Raw genomic sequence first — 16,310 nt, 5'->3', positions numbered from 1 at the left:
AGGCCAGCAAGGCTGTTCCGAAGCAAGAACAGCAAGACGGAGGGCTCCGCCTCGCTCTTCTAGCTTGGGGACGGCTGCGCGCAAAGCCTCTCCAGGGCAGTGGGGTGCCTTCGCCCCGCTCTCCTGCAGAGGCCAGCAAGGCTGTTCCCAAGCCAGAAGAGCGAGACGGAGGGCTCCGCCTCGCTCTTCTAGCTTGGGGACGGCTGCGCGCAAAGCCTCTCCAGGGCAGTGGGCTGTTCCGAAGCAAGAAGAGCGAGACGGAGGGCTCCGCCTCGCTCTTCTAGCTTGGGGACGGCTGCGCGCAAAGCCTCTCCAGGGCAGTGGGGTGCCTTCACCCCGCTCTCCTGCAGAGGCCAGCAAGGCTGTTCCCAAGCCAGAACAGCAAGAAGGAGGTTTCCGCCTCGCTCTTCTAGCTTGGGGACGGCTGCGCGCAAAGCCTCTCCAGGGCAGTGGGCTGTTCCGAAGCAAGAAGAGCAAGACGGAGGTTTCCGCCTCGCTCTTCTAGCTTGGGGACGCTGCGCGCAAAGCCTCTCCAGGGCAGTGGGGTGCCTTCACCCCGCTCTCCTGCAGAGGCCAGCAAGGCTGTTCCCAAGCCAGAACAGCAAGAAGGAGGTTTCCGCCTCGCTCTTCTAGCTTGGGGACGGCTGCGCGCAAAGCCTCTCCAGGGCAGTGGGCTGTTCCGAAGCAAGAAGAGCAAGACGGAGGTTTCCGCCTCGCTCTTCCAGCTTGGGGACGGCTGCGCGCAAAGCCTCTCCAGGGCAGTGGGGTGCCTTCACCCCGCTCTCCTGCAGAGGCCAGCAAGGCTGTTCCGAAGCAAGAACAGCAAGACGGAGGGATCCGCCTCGCTCTTCTAGCTTGGGGACGGCTGCGCGCAAAGCCTCTCCAGGGCAGTGGGCTGTTCCGAAGCAAGAAGAGCGAGACGGAGGGCTCTGCCTCGCTCTTCTAGCTTGGGGACGGCTGCGCGCAAAGCCTCTCCAGGGCAGTGGGGTGCCTTCACCCCGCTCTCCTGCAGAGGCCAGCAAGGCTGTTCCCAAGCCAGAAGAGCGAGACGGAGGGCTCCGCCTCGCTCTTCTAGCTTGGGGACGGCTGCGCGCAAAGCCTCTCCAGGGCAGTGGGGTGCCTTCGCCCCGCTCTCCTGCAGAGGCCAGCAAGGCTGTTCCCAAGCCAGAAGAGCGAGACGGAGGGCTCCGCCTCGCTCTTCTAGCTTGGGGACGGCTGCGCGCAAAGCCTCTCCAGGGCAGTGGGCTGTTCCGAAGCAAGAAGAGCGAGACGGAGGGCTCCATCTCGCTCTTCTAGCTTGGGGACGGCTGCGCGCAAAGCCTCTCCAGGGCAGTGGGGTGCCTTCACCCCGCTCTCCTGCAGAGGCCAGCAAGGCTGTTCCGAAGCAAGAACAGCAAGACGGAGGGCTCCGCCTCGCTCTTCTAGCTTGGGGACGGCTGCGCGCAAAGCCTCTCCAGGGCAGTGGGGTGCCTTCGCCCCGCTCTCCTGCAGAGGCCAGCAAGGCTGTTCCGAAGCAAGAACAGCAAGACGGAGGGATCCGCCTCGCTCTTCTAGCTTGGGGACGGCTGCGCGCAAAGCCTCTCCAGGGCAGTGGGCTATTCCGAAGCAAGAAGAGCGAGACGGAGGGCTCCATCTCGCTCTTCTAGCTTGGGGACGGCTGCGCGCAAAGCCTCTCCAGGGCAGTGCGGTGTCTTCACCCCGCTCTCCTGCAGAGGCCAGCAAGGCTGTTCCCAAGCCAGAAGAGCGAGACGGAGGGCTCCGCCTCGCTCTTCTAGCTTGGGGACGGCTGCGCGCAAAGCCTCTCCAGGGCAGTGGGGTGCCTTCACCCCGCTCTCCTGCAGAGGCCAGCAAGGCTGTTCCCAAGCCAGAAGAGCGAGACGGAGGGCTCCGCCTCACTCTTCTAGCTTGGGGACGGCTGCGCGCAAAGCCTCTCCAGGGCAGTGGGGTGCCTTCACCCCGCTCTCCTGCAGAGGCCAGCAACGCTGTTCCCAAGCCAGAAGAGCGAGACGGAGGGCTCCGCCTCGCTCTTCCAGCTTGGGGACGGCTGCGCGCAAAGCCTCTCCAGGGCAGTGGGGTCCCTTCACCCCGCTCTCCTGCAGAGGCCAGCAAGGCTGTTCCCAAGCCAGAACAGCAAGACGGAGGGCTCCATGAACCTTGAACGCACCTTGTTTTAGAAGTTCTCCCCCTCCTATGGTCCGGTGCGTCCTATGGTCCGGTGCGTCCTATAAAACGAAAAAGACGGTATTTTATTTTTATTTATTATTCTATTATGATTAGAATGGCACACAAAGGAGGAGGAAAGCCAAAGTGTCAGGATCTAAATGGGCATAATAGGGCGAGATACTGAGTGGATAAAATTGTGGAAGTCTGGGCTAAAATTGACAGCATGTACATTGTTAAAAGAGAATCAGTTAAAAATGAGGTATTTGACTAAATTGTCAAAGGTGTATAAAAAAGGAAAGAACTGTTAGAAATGTGGGGTGAAAGAAGGCAGTTTCCTCCACATGTCATAAAGTGAAAACCTATTGGGAAAACATTTAAATTAAATTAAATATTAAATTAAAGAAGATCTTTAGTGGCAGTACAAGGTTATGGAGTAGGAAGAAATAGCCAAATGTACAGCTAAAATTCGAAACTGGGGCGATGAAACATTTCAAACAGAATGGGGGAAAATTCACGTTATATAGACGGAATATGAAGGGAAATAGCGAAAGCAGTAGAATTGATGCGAAAATACAAAGAAATTTACTGAATAATAAAAACAGTAAGAAATAAAAATATATTATGAGTAATGTCACGAACAGTATTTGTGAATGAATGTAGATGGACGATAAGAACTGTATATATAGGAAGATTATTTGCTTACAGACCTTTTACAGAGAAGAATGGAAGAAGAAAAATGGATAAAGACATTGTGAAAAGTTAGAGGGACATAAAGAAGCTGGAAAGAGGAAAGTCAGCTCTCAAGAGCAAGTGTAAATGTAAAGTGTATATTATGTATATGTACAGTATGTAACTAAAAAAATAATAAAGATCTATTATTTTATTATTATCCTATATCATTTTATTATTATGTTACGATCATATAATATTTATTATCACATTACATATTATTTTATATATAATATTATATATAATATTATTATTATTATCATATATAAAGATATAAAAAAGAAGACAGCTGTAAAGACGAGTCTCTGGCAGTAGTGCTTCTGGGATATTTGTGTACATATAAAAAAAATAATAATCACAAATTAAAAACTACAGTGGTGCCTTGCAAGACGAAAAGAATCCGTTCCGCGATTCTCTTCGTCTAGCGGTTTTTTGTCTTGCGAAGCAAGCCCATAGGGAAATTCGTTTTGCAAAGCGCCTCCAAAACAGAAAACCCTTTCGTCTAGCGGGTTTTCCGTCTTGCGAGGCGTTCGTCTTGCGGGGCACCACTGAATACGGAGTTCCCAGGACAGTCACGTTGACGCTCCTCACCTGCTCTGCGCCACAATGGCAGCCTTCAGCATTCCAGTTGTGCCAGATGTAGAACAGCCGATCTGGGAAGAATGCTTGATGCCTCTTGGGGTCCCATCTGGGAAGAAAAAACAGAAGAAAATACAGCCTTTGTCTGTTCTTTCTAGCTACGGTATATATACATACACACACACACACACACACACACACACACAGTACACACACACACACACATACAGTACACACACAGTACATACATATATATATACAGTACACACACACACACATATATATACACACACACAGTACACACACACACATATATATATGCACACAGTACACACATACATACACACATATATACAGTACACACACACACACACATACACACACAGTACACACACACATACACACAGTACACATACACATATATATAATACACACACACACACATATACGCACAATACAAACACATATACACACAGTACACACACACACACAGTACATACACACACAGTACACACACATCCATATATATACAGTACATGCACACACACAGTACACACACACCCATATATATACAGTACATGCACACACATACACATATATATACACAGTACAAACACACCATATATACACAGTACACACACACACACACATATATACAGTGTGTGTGTGTGTGTGTGTGTGTGTATACATACACCTATATAAGCAGTACATACACACACACACACACACACACACACATATATATAAACATAAAATGAGGCAGCTTTGCCATCATACAATATACTTTTATTTTTCTTTCTGAAGCACATTCCAAAGAATCATATGGTGCTGCATATATATATATCTATATCTGGAAGGGACCCCAAGGATCATCCAGCCCAACCCGCTGCAAGGCAGGAATATGCAGGAGAATCACCACCAACCTTGCTTGTGCTGTCAGTCTTGCCCTATGAAAGGGCACTTTTAAGGCACTTTAAACTACAGCTGCAAGTTGCGCCATCAAGCACACCTTGCCATCCCCTTTTGCTGACTGAGAGCGGAGGAGGTGCTGCTTACAGCCTCCCCAGGAGCATTTCAACAGTCAGGAGGAGGCCTGAAGCCTGAAGTAATGCTATTTCTCATCCTTCTTCCTGAAGGCATTTCCAAATTATAATGATGGCATATAAACCTCTGGAAGGGACCCCAGGGGTCATCCAGTCCAACCCGCAGCATCGCAGGAACATGCAGGAGTCCCTTACGGGGAACAATCCCGCAACCTTACTTGTGCACAGAGAAACCAGCAGGAGAACACTTCAATCTCCCAGGACATTTTATACAAGATCTCAAAGTAGCTGTTCTATTACAAAGGAATTTCAGAAATAGACTGGAAAGAGAAGCTGCTGAATTGCAACTTATTACCACACTTAAAACCATGGAGAGACCTGGTCTGAACAAAGACATTGGATTCTTATCTCATTATACATGACAAAGCCATTTTTCCTGTAAGACCTATTGCAGTTGTTAAGAGTCGTCAACAGGCTCATCACAGCTATCTGCCAATCACCCATTCCCACCACCCTTCTGAGTAATACCCCTCCCCACCTTCTCACTATATAGAAGGGTCTGGTGACTTCTGTTTCAGTGTATCTGAAAAAGTGTGCATGCACACGAAAGCTCATACCTAGAATTAACTTAGTTGGTCTTTAAGGTGCTACTGGAAGGAATTTTTTGTTTTGTGCACCAAATGTTCCCCTCTTAAATGGCACTTTGAAGGCTGCTTAAGTATAGTTCAGGGATCCGCACCTCTCCTCTCCTGCAGCTGCAAATTCTGCCAGGAAGCCAACATGGCCATCCACTATTCTTGACTGGAAACAGAGGAAGTGCTGCTTACATCCTCCCTGGGAGCATTTCAACAGTCAGGGGGGAGGCCCTGACCCCTAAGCCTAACCCCATGCCTCTCCCTAAACCCATCCCTAACAATGACACTAGACTTACAACAGCAGACTTACAACTTCGGACCTTTGTAAAAGGTAAAGGGACCCCTGACCATTGGGTCCAGTCGTGGCAGACTCTGGGGTTGCAGCGCTCATCTCGCTTTACTGGCCGAGGCAGGCATATAGCTTCCAGGTCATGTGGCCAGCATGTCTAAGCCGCTTCTGACAAACCAGAGCAGCACACGGAAACACCGCGACCTTCCTGCCAGAGCGGGACCTATTTATCTACTTGCACTTTGACGTGCTTTCCACCTGCTAGGTTGGCAGGAGAAGGGACCCTGCAAAGGGAGCTTATCCCGAAATGTTAATTCGAACCGCCAACCTTCTAATTGGCAAGTCCTAGGCTCTGCTTTAACCCACACTGCCACCTGCGTCCCTTCTTTCTGACCATTGACCCCTAGTTAAAAACTACTTTCTGTGGCCTTTATTACTCCAACCCCAAATTGTCCAGCTTGTTGTGCATCGGGCTAGAAGTACCATTTTCATTAGAGAAAACATCTCATAAAGAGATTTTTCTACACCTGCAGACTCAGGTGTGCATTGCAGGGGAGTCCCAAAAGAAAACAGTCTTCCTGACCCAGGGGTTAGGGGAATTAGGGTTAGGGGATAAAGACTATACTTTTTTGGGAAGCCTGTTTTTTATGACTCGTTTCTACAGTTGTGCGTGCACTGCAGTTGTGTGTTGGTGAAGGAAAACGCAGACTGATCCTGCTGCAAGCCCACTGCTTCAGGAGACAGGGGTCCCGTCCCAACGCTCACCCCCTCAAACCCAGAGGATCCCAAGACAATTTGGCTCCTACCGTTCTCAGTATGGGTGCTGCTCCTCTTCCGGGCAGGCGCTGGAGGTGGGATGAAGGCCTTGTCTGTCATGATTAGGGAGGGAAGAGAGATTAGGGGGGAGAAGGCAGAGCGTTCTCTCCATCTCCCCCTTCTGCCCAGAAGTGTGCGCGGGGAAGCCCACTCACTTCAGGAATCCTCGTTTTCCCCCTCCCTTTCCTTTTCCATGCATAAGTAGGCTTGTGCCCGATGACACTAAGGAACAAAGCACAGCCCATACAGAGGAATATCAGTGGGCCTGATTTCTTTCAGATGGACTGCAAAGTGTAGGAGTATAAAACAGGCACAATTAAGTAGCTACCAGGGAAGGGGAAGTAGTTGGCCTAACCCCTAACCCTCTAAGCCCAAACCCTAACCCAGTGGCAGTGGAGGGGAAGTGGTTGGCCATCATACAACTAACCGGGAGGTATGTTTTCCTGTTTCTTCTTTTTGTGGCACTTTCTAGCTCTTAGGAATGTGCAGGCGTCTCTTACGGAGATCCTCCTGCAACCTTGGTGTTCATAGTACCAAAAGGTGGTAGCATTGAACTATTAGGAGTAACACCCTAAAGTGAGGAAACTTTCCCATGATACAAGTATTGCTCTTTCTGTTTCTTTCTGATGCACATTCCAAAGAATCATATGCTGCTGCATATATATCTATATCTGGAAGGGACCTCAAGGGTCATCCAGCCCAGCCCACTACAAGGCAGGAATATGCAGGAGAATCACCACCAACCTTGCTTGTGCTGTCAGTCTTGCCCTATGAAAGGGCACTTTTAAGGCACTTGAAACTGCAGCTGCAAGTTGCGCCATGAAGCACACCTTGCCATCCCCTTTTCCTGATTTGAGAGCGGAGGAGGTGCTGCTTATAGTCTCCCCAGGAGCATTTCAACAGTCAAGAAGAGGCCTGAAGCCTTCAAGGAGATTGTACATCTGCTAAGAACATTTATGCCTCCAGAAAAGGAAACCACCATGAGCCTGCTCTAAGGGAACACTCATGAGCCTATAAAGTGCTTATCTTTAGAACACCTCTCTTAACATTACAAACTGCTCCAAATTTCCAAAACGCATACAAATACGTGCCAGTATTTGTCAATATAAATGATTCAAATGGCTTTCAGTTTTGGCCCCTGTTGCAGGGGCTCAGCCCATTCAGTCTTGTGGCATTAGGGCTCCAAGACTATGTGCATAGCGGGTGACAGTCTTAAATCTTTGCTTCCCCCTGCTGTAGGGCACATTACACAGTTGATTTTTAAGGACTGACACACACCCCCACTGCCAAACTGTATTAAGACAGTACTAAATAATAGGGTTTGCGTTTTTGGAGCGACCGTGGGAAAATGCAATCTCCCTGACCATCGAGGAATAGAGACTGTTCTCTTGGAGGTTGCTAGGATTATGGGTGTGAGGATAGGAAAAGAGACACTTCAACCAGCTGTTTTGAGCTGAAATCCACCTTTGGAGAAGGCAGGCTGCGCCTCTAGAAAGGACCAGGCCTTGTGGAAGTGTAGGAACTGTGCGGTCTTACCGATTTAGAGAGATAGCTAAGTATTTCCCACCGTTCCCTTGGCTCCTTACAGCTAAGAAGCTTTTCCGGTGGATGGAAGTGGACTTAGGCAGATGTAGTATTCGACATTAAGGAATAAAGCAGAGCCCATGCAGGCAACCCATCTTTTTCCACTGCTGCCTTGCCTCTTTTTCTTCTCTTTCCTTTCGCTGCCACGCTACTGGGTGAATCAGGTGTTTGGTCAAAGGAGGTGTTTGGGACTTGTCTCAAAAGATCCCCTTTCCCCCTCTCGCCCCACAAGGCAGCAGCAGGAGGGCCATGGCACTGGCATCTTTGGGGCACTGGCATCTCGTCTCAAAAGATTCCCTCTTCTCCCTCCCTCCCTCTGTCCGGCAAAACTTCCCTCTTCCTTCTCCTCCCCCATTTTGGGAGAAGGAATTCAGCACAGCCCATAGAGACCTGAGAAATAACGGGGGGGGGGGCATTTTTTTCAGGAGAACTGAAAGAGCTGTCCGCGTAAAAACAGGCACAGGATCTGTCAAACCCTTTCCAAAGAATAATGATGGTATATAAACTTCTGGAAGGGACCCCAAGGGTCATCCAGTCCAACCCGCTGCATCAAAGGAGTCCCTTACAGGGCAACAATCCTGCAACCTTACTTGTGTAGCAAATGTTGCCCTCTTAAATGGCACACCTCTCCTGCAGCTGCAAGTTCAGCCATGAAGCCAACATGGCCATCCACTATTCTTGACTGGAAACGGAGGAAGTGCTGCTTACATCCTCCCTGGGAGCATTTCAACAGTCAGGGGGAGGCCCTGACCCTGACCCTGACACCTAAGCCTAACCCTCTCCCTAACCCTCTCCCTAACCCCTAGACTTAAAACAGCAGACTTTCAACTTGTGACCTTTGTCAAGGGTAAGGGTAAAGGGACCCCTGACCATTAGGTCCAGTCGTGGCCGACTCTGGGGTTGCGGCGCTCATCTCGCTTTACTGGCCGAGGAAGCTGGCATATAGCTTCCAGGTCATGTGGCCAGCAGGACTAAGCCGCTTCTGGCGAACCAGAGCAGCACACGGAAATACCAGTTACCTTCCTGCCGGAGTGGGACCCTATTTATCTCCTTGCATTTTGACGTGCTTTCCAACCTCTAGGTTGGCAGAAGCAGGGACCCAGCAACGGGAACTCAGCCCGTCGCAGGGCTTCAAACCGCCCATCGGCAAGTCCTAGGCTCTGTGGTTTAACCCACAGTGCCACCCACCTCCCGTAACTTAAAGGAATGCTATTTCTGTTTCTTCTTTCTGAAGCACATTCCAAAGAATCATATGATGCTGCATATATATCTATATCTGGAAGGGACCCCAAGGGTCATCCAGCCCAACCCACTGAAAGGTAAGAATATGCAGGAGAACCACCAACCTTGGCTGTGCTGTCCATGTTGCCCTATTAAAGGGCACTTTTAAACTGCAGCTGCAAGTTGCGTCATGAAGCACACCTTGCCATCCCTCCCCTTTTGCTGACTGAGAGCGGAGGGGGTGCTGCTTACAGTCTCCCCAGGAGCATTTCAACAGTAAGGAAGAGGCCTGAAGCCTTCGGGGAGATTGTACATCTGCTAAGAACATTTATGCCTCCAGAAAAGGAAAAAACCATGAGCCTGCACTAAGGGAACACTCATGAGTATATAAAGTGCTTTTCTTTAGAACACCTCTCTTAACATTACAAACTGCTCCAAATTTCCAAAACGCAAACATACGTGCCAGTCAATCTAAATGATTCAATTGGCTTTTGGTTTTGGCCCCCGTTGCAGGGGCTCAGCCCACTTAGGCTTGTGCCATTGGGGCTCCCTTCCTAGGAGCACAGCGGGGGACAGAGTTAAATCTTTGCTTCGCCCCTACTGTAGTGCACATTGCACAGTTGATTTTTAAGGACTGACACACACAAACAGGCCCCAAACTGTATTGAGACATTACTAAATAATAGGGTTTCCATTTTTGGAGCGACCGTGGGAAAATGCAATCTCCATGACCATCGAAGAATAGAGACTGTTCTCTGGGAGGTTGCCAGGGTTACGGGTGTGAGGATAGGAAAAGAGACACTTCAACCAGCTGTTTGAGCTGAAATCCACCTTTGGAGAAGGCAGGCTGCACCTCTAGAAAGGACCGGGCCTTGTGGAAGTGTAGGAACTGTGCGGTCTTACTGATTTAGAGATAGATAGGTATTTCCCACCGTTCCCTTGGCTCCTTGCGGCTAAGAATCTTTTCCAGTGGATGGAAGTGCACTTAGGCAGATGGACCTGCCTTTTGTAACTTCATGGAGATGTCTGGGAGCTGCCTTGCCTCTTTTTCTTCTTTTTCCTTTCTCTGCCACACTGCTGGTGAATCAGGTGTTTGGTTAAAGGAGGTGTTTTGGACTTGTCTCAAAAGATCCCCTTTCCCCCTCTTGCCCCACAAGGCAGCAGCAGGAGAGCCCAGGCACTGGCATATTTGGGGCACTGGCATTTCGTCTCAAAAGATTCCCTCTTCTCCCTTGCTCCGTCAGGCAAAACTTCCCCCTTCCTTCTCCTCCCCCTTTTTTGGAGCAGGAATTCAGCACGCCCCATAGAGACCTGAGAAATATCAGGGGGGTGGATTATTTCAAGAACTAAAAGAGGGGTCCGTGTAAAAACAGGCACAGGATCTGCCAAGCTCAAATTAATGTGCAAGGAATAATAAAGATGCTCACAGGAAGCAAGGTGACTATCTCATCATACAACTAACTGTAAAGAACGCTATTTCTCTTTCTTCTTTCTGAAGCCCTTTCCAAAGAATAATGATGGTATATAAACCTCTGGAAGGGACCCCAAGGGTCATCCAGTCCAACCCGCAGCATCGCAGGAAAATGTGGAGTCCCTTACAGGGAACAATCCCGCAACCTTGGTGGTGCAGCAAATATTGCCCTCTTAAATGGCACTTTGAAGGCTGCTTAAGTATACTTCAGGGATGCACACCTCTCCTGCAGCTGCAAGTTCAGCCATGAAGCAAACATAGCCATCCACTATTCTTGACTGGAAACAGAGGAAGTTCTGCTTACATCCTCCCTTGGGAGCAGTTCAACAGTCAAGGGGAGACCCAGACCCCTAAGCCTCTCCCTAACCCTGACCCTAATAATGACCCAAACCCCAACCCCTAGACTTACAACAGCAGACTTACAACTTCTGACCTTTGTCAAAGGTAAAGGTAAAGGGACCCCTGACCATTAGGTCCACTCGTGGCCGATTCTGGGGTTGCGCTACGCATCTCGCTTTATTGGCCGGCGTACAGCTTCCGTGTCATGTGGCCAACATGACTAAGTGTTTGGCCATCATACAACTAACCTGGAGGTATGTTTATCTGTTTCTTCGTGTGGCACTTTCCAGCTCTTAGGAATATGCAGGCGTCCCTTATGGAGATCTCCTGCAACCTTGGTGCTCACAGTACCAAAAGGTGGTAGCATTTAACTGTTAGGTGGCACAGCCTAAAGTGAGGCACCCTTGCCATCATACAACTAACTTAAAGGAATGCTATTTCTCATACTTCCTTCTGAAGCACATTCCAAAGAATCATATGATGCTGTATTCATATCTATATCTGGAAGGGACCTCAAGGGTCATCCAGCCCAGTCCACTGCAAGGCAGGAATATGCAGGAGAATAACCACCAACCTTGGTTGTGCTGTCAGTCTTGCCCTATAAAAGGGCACTTTTAAGGCAATTTAAACTGCAGCTGCAAGTTGCACCATGAAGCACACCTTGCCATCCCCTTTTGCTGACTGGGAGCGGAGGAGGTGCTGCTTACAGTCTCCCCAAAAGCATTTCAACAGTCAGGAGGAGGCCTGAAGCCTTGGGGGGGGGGTTGTACATCTGCTGAAAACATTTATGCCTCCAGAAAAAGGAAACCACCATGACCCTGCTCTAAGGGAATGCTCATGAGTGTATAAAGTGCTTTTTTTTCTCTTTAAAACACCTCTCTTAGCATTACAAACTGCTGCAAATTTCCAAAACGCATATATACGTGCCATTATTTGTCAATGTAAATGATTCAATTGGCTTTTGGTTTGGGCCCCCGTTGCAGGGGCTCAGCCCACTTAGTCTTGTGCCATTGGGGCTCCCAGCCTATGTGAATAGCGGGGGACAGTCTTAAATCTTTGCTTCGCCCACATTGCACAGTTGTTTTTTAAGGGCTGACACAAGGAAACCCCCCCCCCTCAAACTGTATTCTGAAGCACTTTCCAAAGAATCACATGATGTTGGGTGAGTGGGCGAGTATATATTGGGAAGGGACCCCAAGGGTCATCCACTCCAACCTGCTACAAGGCAGAGATTTCTGCATGGCTGAGGGATCCACACTTCTCCTGCAGCTGCAAGTTCAGGTATGCCATGAAGCACACCTTGCCATCCCCTTTTGCTGACTGAGAGCAGAGGAAGGGCTGCTTACAGTTTCTCCCGGAGCATTTCGACAGTCAGGAGCAAGCCTGGCGTTCTCGGGGTGATTGCACATATGCTAACAACATTTATACCTCCAGGCAAAGGAAAAACCATGAGCCTACTCTGAAGGCTCATAAATGTCCAACGTGCTTTTCTTGAGAGCACCTCTCTGCTGCAAGTGTCCAAAACTGGTGTGACGTTGCTGGTTTGTAAATATTAAATCTTCCTACTTTATTGATCTGAATTACTCAAACGGCTTCTAGTGCTGGCCACTACAGCAGGGGCTGATCCCCATTTCTTCTGCTGCTGCTCAATTCAGAGTATCTGCTCAAAAAATCAAACAAAAAACAATGGAGGGTTGCCATTAAGGCTGGGGGGAGGGGGCAAACAGGGTCTTATAGACCCAAACTGGGTTTTGGGATGCTCCATTAGACAAATCAGCCAGCTCACTGCCTCTCTAATTCACTGGGCTTGCTTGCAAATTATCTTTTTTAATTTCTGCCTCTTCCAAAACATTTATCTTAAGATTTAACGTGCAAGTGTACCACTTTGGGATGCTAATTAATCTCCGCTTGGATTATGTGGATAAATCGATAAGTGAAAGAATCGGTGCCTTGAGTAATTACCTGGTTAAAGCAATGGTTCATCTGAAGAAATTAAGTTTCCAACACATTGCTTTGTCACCTTTCAATAGCCTAACAAGAACAGGAAAAAGGAGACAAACCTCACCAACATGGGTGAAGCCAGGAGGTGCTAGCCTACCCCAATCGAATAAATAAAATTATTTTACTGTATTTTTACTGTACTGTACTGTGGTGGTTAGGGGGGATGAGGCCAAGCCCCACTTCGATGGGTGTAATATAGAAGGAGTGGGGTTGTTTAAAAATGTTCCTATATGTTATATGTTAATATGTCTTTCTATTTTTTCCCTTTTACCTTCATGACTTTTCCTCCATCTCCTCTTCTCCCTTTATCACCCGAAGTTTCCTCCTCCTCCTTTTCAGAACAGGAATTCAGCAGAGCAGACCTAAGAAATATCAATAATGTCCATTATTTTCACAAGAAGGGAAAGAGGGATCCATGTCAAAGCAAACATATAATATGTCCAGCCCAGATTGCAGTGGAAGAAAGAATCAAGTGGGAAAGGAGCAAGCGTACGACTAACTGGAAGAAATGTGTTTTTCTTCTTTATTTTTTTCTTGTTTATTCTTGTTTCTTCTTTCTAAAGCACTTCCCCAAGAATCATATAATGGTGCATCTAGCTGGAAGGGACCCCAAGGGTCATTCAGTCCAACCCGCCGCAAGGCAGGAATCTGCGAAGGAACCACAAGGGTTCATTTCATAATAATAATAAAAATAGTAATAAGTGAAAGCATCGGGATCTTGAGGAATTAGCTGGTTACAAAACCAGCAGTGCTTCATCTGAATAATACACTGTTCAGGTACAGTTTCCAAGACATTAAAGACGGCCTGAGGGGGAAAGCAAGGGAGATCTTATTTTGTATAAAGAATAAATTATGATTATTATCACAGCCAGTTACTCTGGAGTTGCTTCTCCCCCCCAATTCAAATAAATAAAGATACTATAGTGCTAATGCTTAGGGGGGAAGAGGCCATGTCCCACTTGGGTGGGTGTAATTTATAATAAATAATAATAAAATAATAATAATAATAATAATTTAACATTGAATGATTATTATAATGAATTACTCTTTCCCAGCCACCAACAGAATATTTTTTTTTAAATGATAAAACGTAATATACTACAAACTTCCCTCACCTTTTTACAATAAAAACCATTAGAATAATGCTAACAATTTAAAAATGAAGGATAATCCTCATTTATTCCCCTTCCCCAACAGAATACTAAAAAATTCGACAAAGCGTAATATATTACAAACTTCACTCAGGTTTTCTAATAATAATAAGAAGAAGAAAAATATAAAAATCCATGATGATAATAATCCTTTCTTCTTATTTCCCGCCCACTCCCAAGGCGACCAAACTCACGCGCGTCCTTCGAGAAAATGGCGAGGGGAACGCTGAGGAGAAGAAGCGCCAAAAGCCGGCCATAATGCGACCTGGAATTGGCCCAAAGGCCGACCTATCGCCGCCGAGTTAACTGCTGCTGCGGCTGCGGGCGCGTGCGTGGAGCGAGGGGGTTCCTGGAGCGGCCATTTTGGACGAGGGCAAGGGGACTGGAAAGAGGGAAGGGACCGGAGGGCCTTCGACGGCGATAGGTGGGCCTTCGGACCAATCCCAGGCCGGGCGGTGGGCGGGGCCAGCAGTTTCCCGCTTTTTCTCCTGGCAGCTGCTTCTCCTCAGCTATTTCCCACGCCCTGGTGTTGCTGCAGCCAAGGGAGGCTTCCCCGCCCCAATTCGAATAAATAATACTATACTGTTAAGGCTTAGGGGGGAAGAGGCCACGTCCCACTTGGGTGGGTGTGATTCATAATAATAATAATAATAATTTAACATTTAATGGTAATAATAATTTATTACTCTTTCCCAGCCAGCAACAGAGTATTTAAAAACACGATAAAACACAATATACTACAAATTTCCCTAACCCTTTTATAGTAAGAACAATTATAATAATGATGATAACAATTTAAAAAGTAATGATAATCATCATTTATTCCCCTCTGTGGGCTGCTCCCAACAGAATATTAAAAAAGCGACAAAACAATATATATTACAAACTTCCCTAAGCCTTTTTATGATAATAACAAAAGTAATAATTTAAAAATCAATGATGATAATCCTTTCTTATTGCTGGCTCCGAACAGAATCCAGTATGAAAAAGACGACAAAGCTTACAAGCCTCCTTCACGCAAAGGGCGCGGGAGACGCTGAGGAGAAAAAGCGCCAAAAGCCCGACCTGGGATTGGCCAAAAGGCCGACCTATCGCTGCCGAGCTTTTTATTGTTCCTGTGGCTGCTGGGCGCGTGCGCGGAGCGGGGGGCATGACGGGAAAGAGGGAACCGGACCGGAGGGGGGAGAAAGGGCAGAAGACGCGCCACCGCCGCCATGTTGGTTGTGGGCAGTGGGACCTAGCCTGCCGTTGGGTGGCGCTGGTCTCCCTCGTGAAGTGGGCGCCTCCTTGGGGGGCCCTGCGGAGAAGGAAGGCCGGAGGGCGCCCCCAATCCCCAAGAGTGCCTGAGGGGCCTGGTTTCGCCTTATTCTTCTTATTATTAATGACAATCCTCATTATTCCCCTTATTCTCCTCCTCCTCCTCGCAGCGTTTCCCTGAGCGCTACTTCCAAGCTCCCTCAGGAGCAGCCCAGGTAGACTGCCTCTGGCCCAGGAGGCTCCTCCAGAGCAGAAGAGGCGCCTGGGAGCCCCACAAGGTGGGCTCCTGGCCTCCCAGGGGGTCTTTTGGGGTGCAGGGGCCAAAGCCCTGGGATCTGCCTCCGCTCTGCCGGCCTTTGGCCCGCCCCTTTGACCCCTAGCCAAAAAGTCGACTTTTCCGGGACATTGTTTACTCTGACCCCAGGTTGTCCGGAACTGCCATTTTCATTAGGGAAAAGGTCCCCGAAAGAGACTTTCCCGCATCTGCGGCCTCAGGACACGGGCAGGTGGGCAGTCCGAAAACGGAACTGCTGGCCTCTGACCTTTGACCCCTAGTCCAACTGCTCCGACCTGTGATGGGCCAAGAGCCACGAAAAGAGCGGTCTGTTTCCGCCGAGATCCCGCCCCCCTCCACTTCCAACATAGAGGCGCTTCCGGTGACTGCTTCCCTCTCCCAAAATGGCGCCGGCGGCAACATCCGCCCTGTTTTAACATGGAGACTTCCCATGAACTTTCTTCATTTCATTATTATTATTCTTCTTGAGAAGCGGGACGTCCCTCTTTTCCTTGGAGGCCATGGCTGCTGTGGAGAAGAAGCTGCTGCCCAAGGCGACCTGGTCCTCGAGGTGCCCCCTTTCGACTCCTCTGGGCGTCGCGGTCAAGGCGGACCGGGGAGGGGCGGGGCTTGTTGCTGAGAGAGACGGAGCCACGTCACACGCACGCACGCTCGGATGCCGGCCGGCTCGCTCGCTGGCGCGTCGCCCGTTTCCCGGCGTGCCTTGCGCGCCCTCCGCGCTCCCCCGCCCCCCCCCC

The 16,310-nt window shown here is 48.7% G+C and overlaps 1 protein-coding gene and 1 long non-coding RNA gene across 6 annotated transcripts in view; one reads left to right on the top strand and one right to left on the bottom strand.

Annotated features, from left to right (window-relative positions):
• Nucleotides 1-5,953, top strand: part of LOC307207327 — a 41,821-nt gene extending 35,868 nt beyond the window's left edge. Inside the window, exon 3 of the long non-coding RNA XR_013834651.1 lies at nucleotides 5,896-5,953. This is a non-coding gene — a long non-coding RNA (uncharacterized lncRNA). The remainder of the gene's footprint in view (nucleotides 1-5,895) is intronic.
• Nucleotides 1-15,237, bottom strand: part of LOC307207324 (uncharacterized protein) — a gene marked incomplete at its 5' end in the record, with an annotated part of 58,916 nt that extends 43,679 nt beyond the window's left edge. The window contains 5 exons of one of the 5 annotated variants that reach the window (XR_013834647.1): nucleotides 2,165-2,222; nucleotides 3,484-3,580; nucleotides 6,245-6,307; nucleotides 13,142-13,232; nucleotides 14,216-14,434. Coding sequence is in view for 1 of the 5 variants with exons in the window: in XM_079961094.1 (XP_079817220.1) it covers nucleotides 2,189-2,222; nucleotides 3,484-3,580; nucleotides 6,245-6,302; nucleotides 13,142-13,232; nucleotides 15,026-15,237 (492 nt within the window). Of the gene's footprint in view, nucleotides 1-2,164; nucleotides 2,223-3,483; nucleotides 3,581-6,053; nucleotides 7,480-13,141; nucleotides 13,233-14,215; nucleotides 14,435-15,025 lie in introns of those variants that run through there. The other 4 variants (XM_079961094.1, XR_013834648.1, XR_013834646.1 and 1 more) reach the window with 4 other exon arrangements.
• Between the last annotated feature and the right edge of the window lie 1,073 nt (nucleotides 15,238-16,310).

Source organism: Podarcis cretensis (genome assembly GCF_951804945.1).
Source record: "Podarcis cretensis genome assembly, chromosome: 18".
In the NCBI taxonomy this organism is placed as follows: domain Eukaryota; kingdom Metazoa; phylum Chordata; class Lepidosauria; order Squamata; family Lacertidae; genus Podarcis; species Podarcis cretensis.
This window is presented reverse-complemented; position numbering and strand designations above follow the sequence as displayed.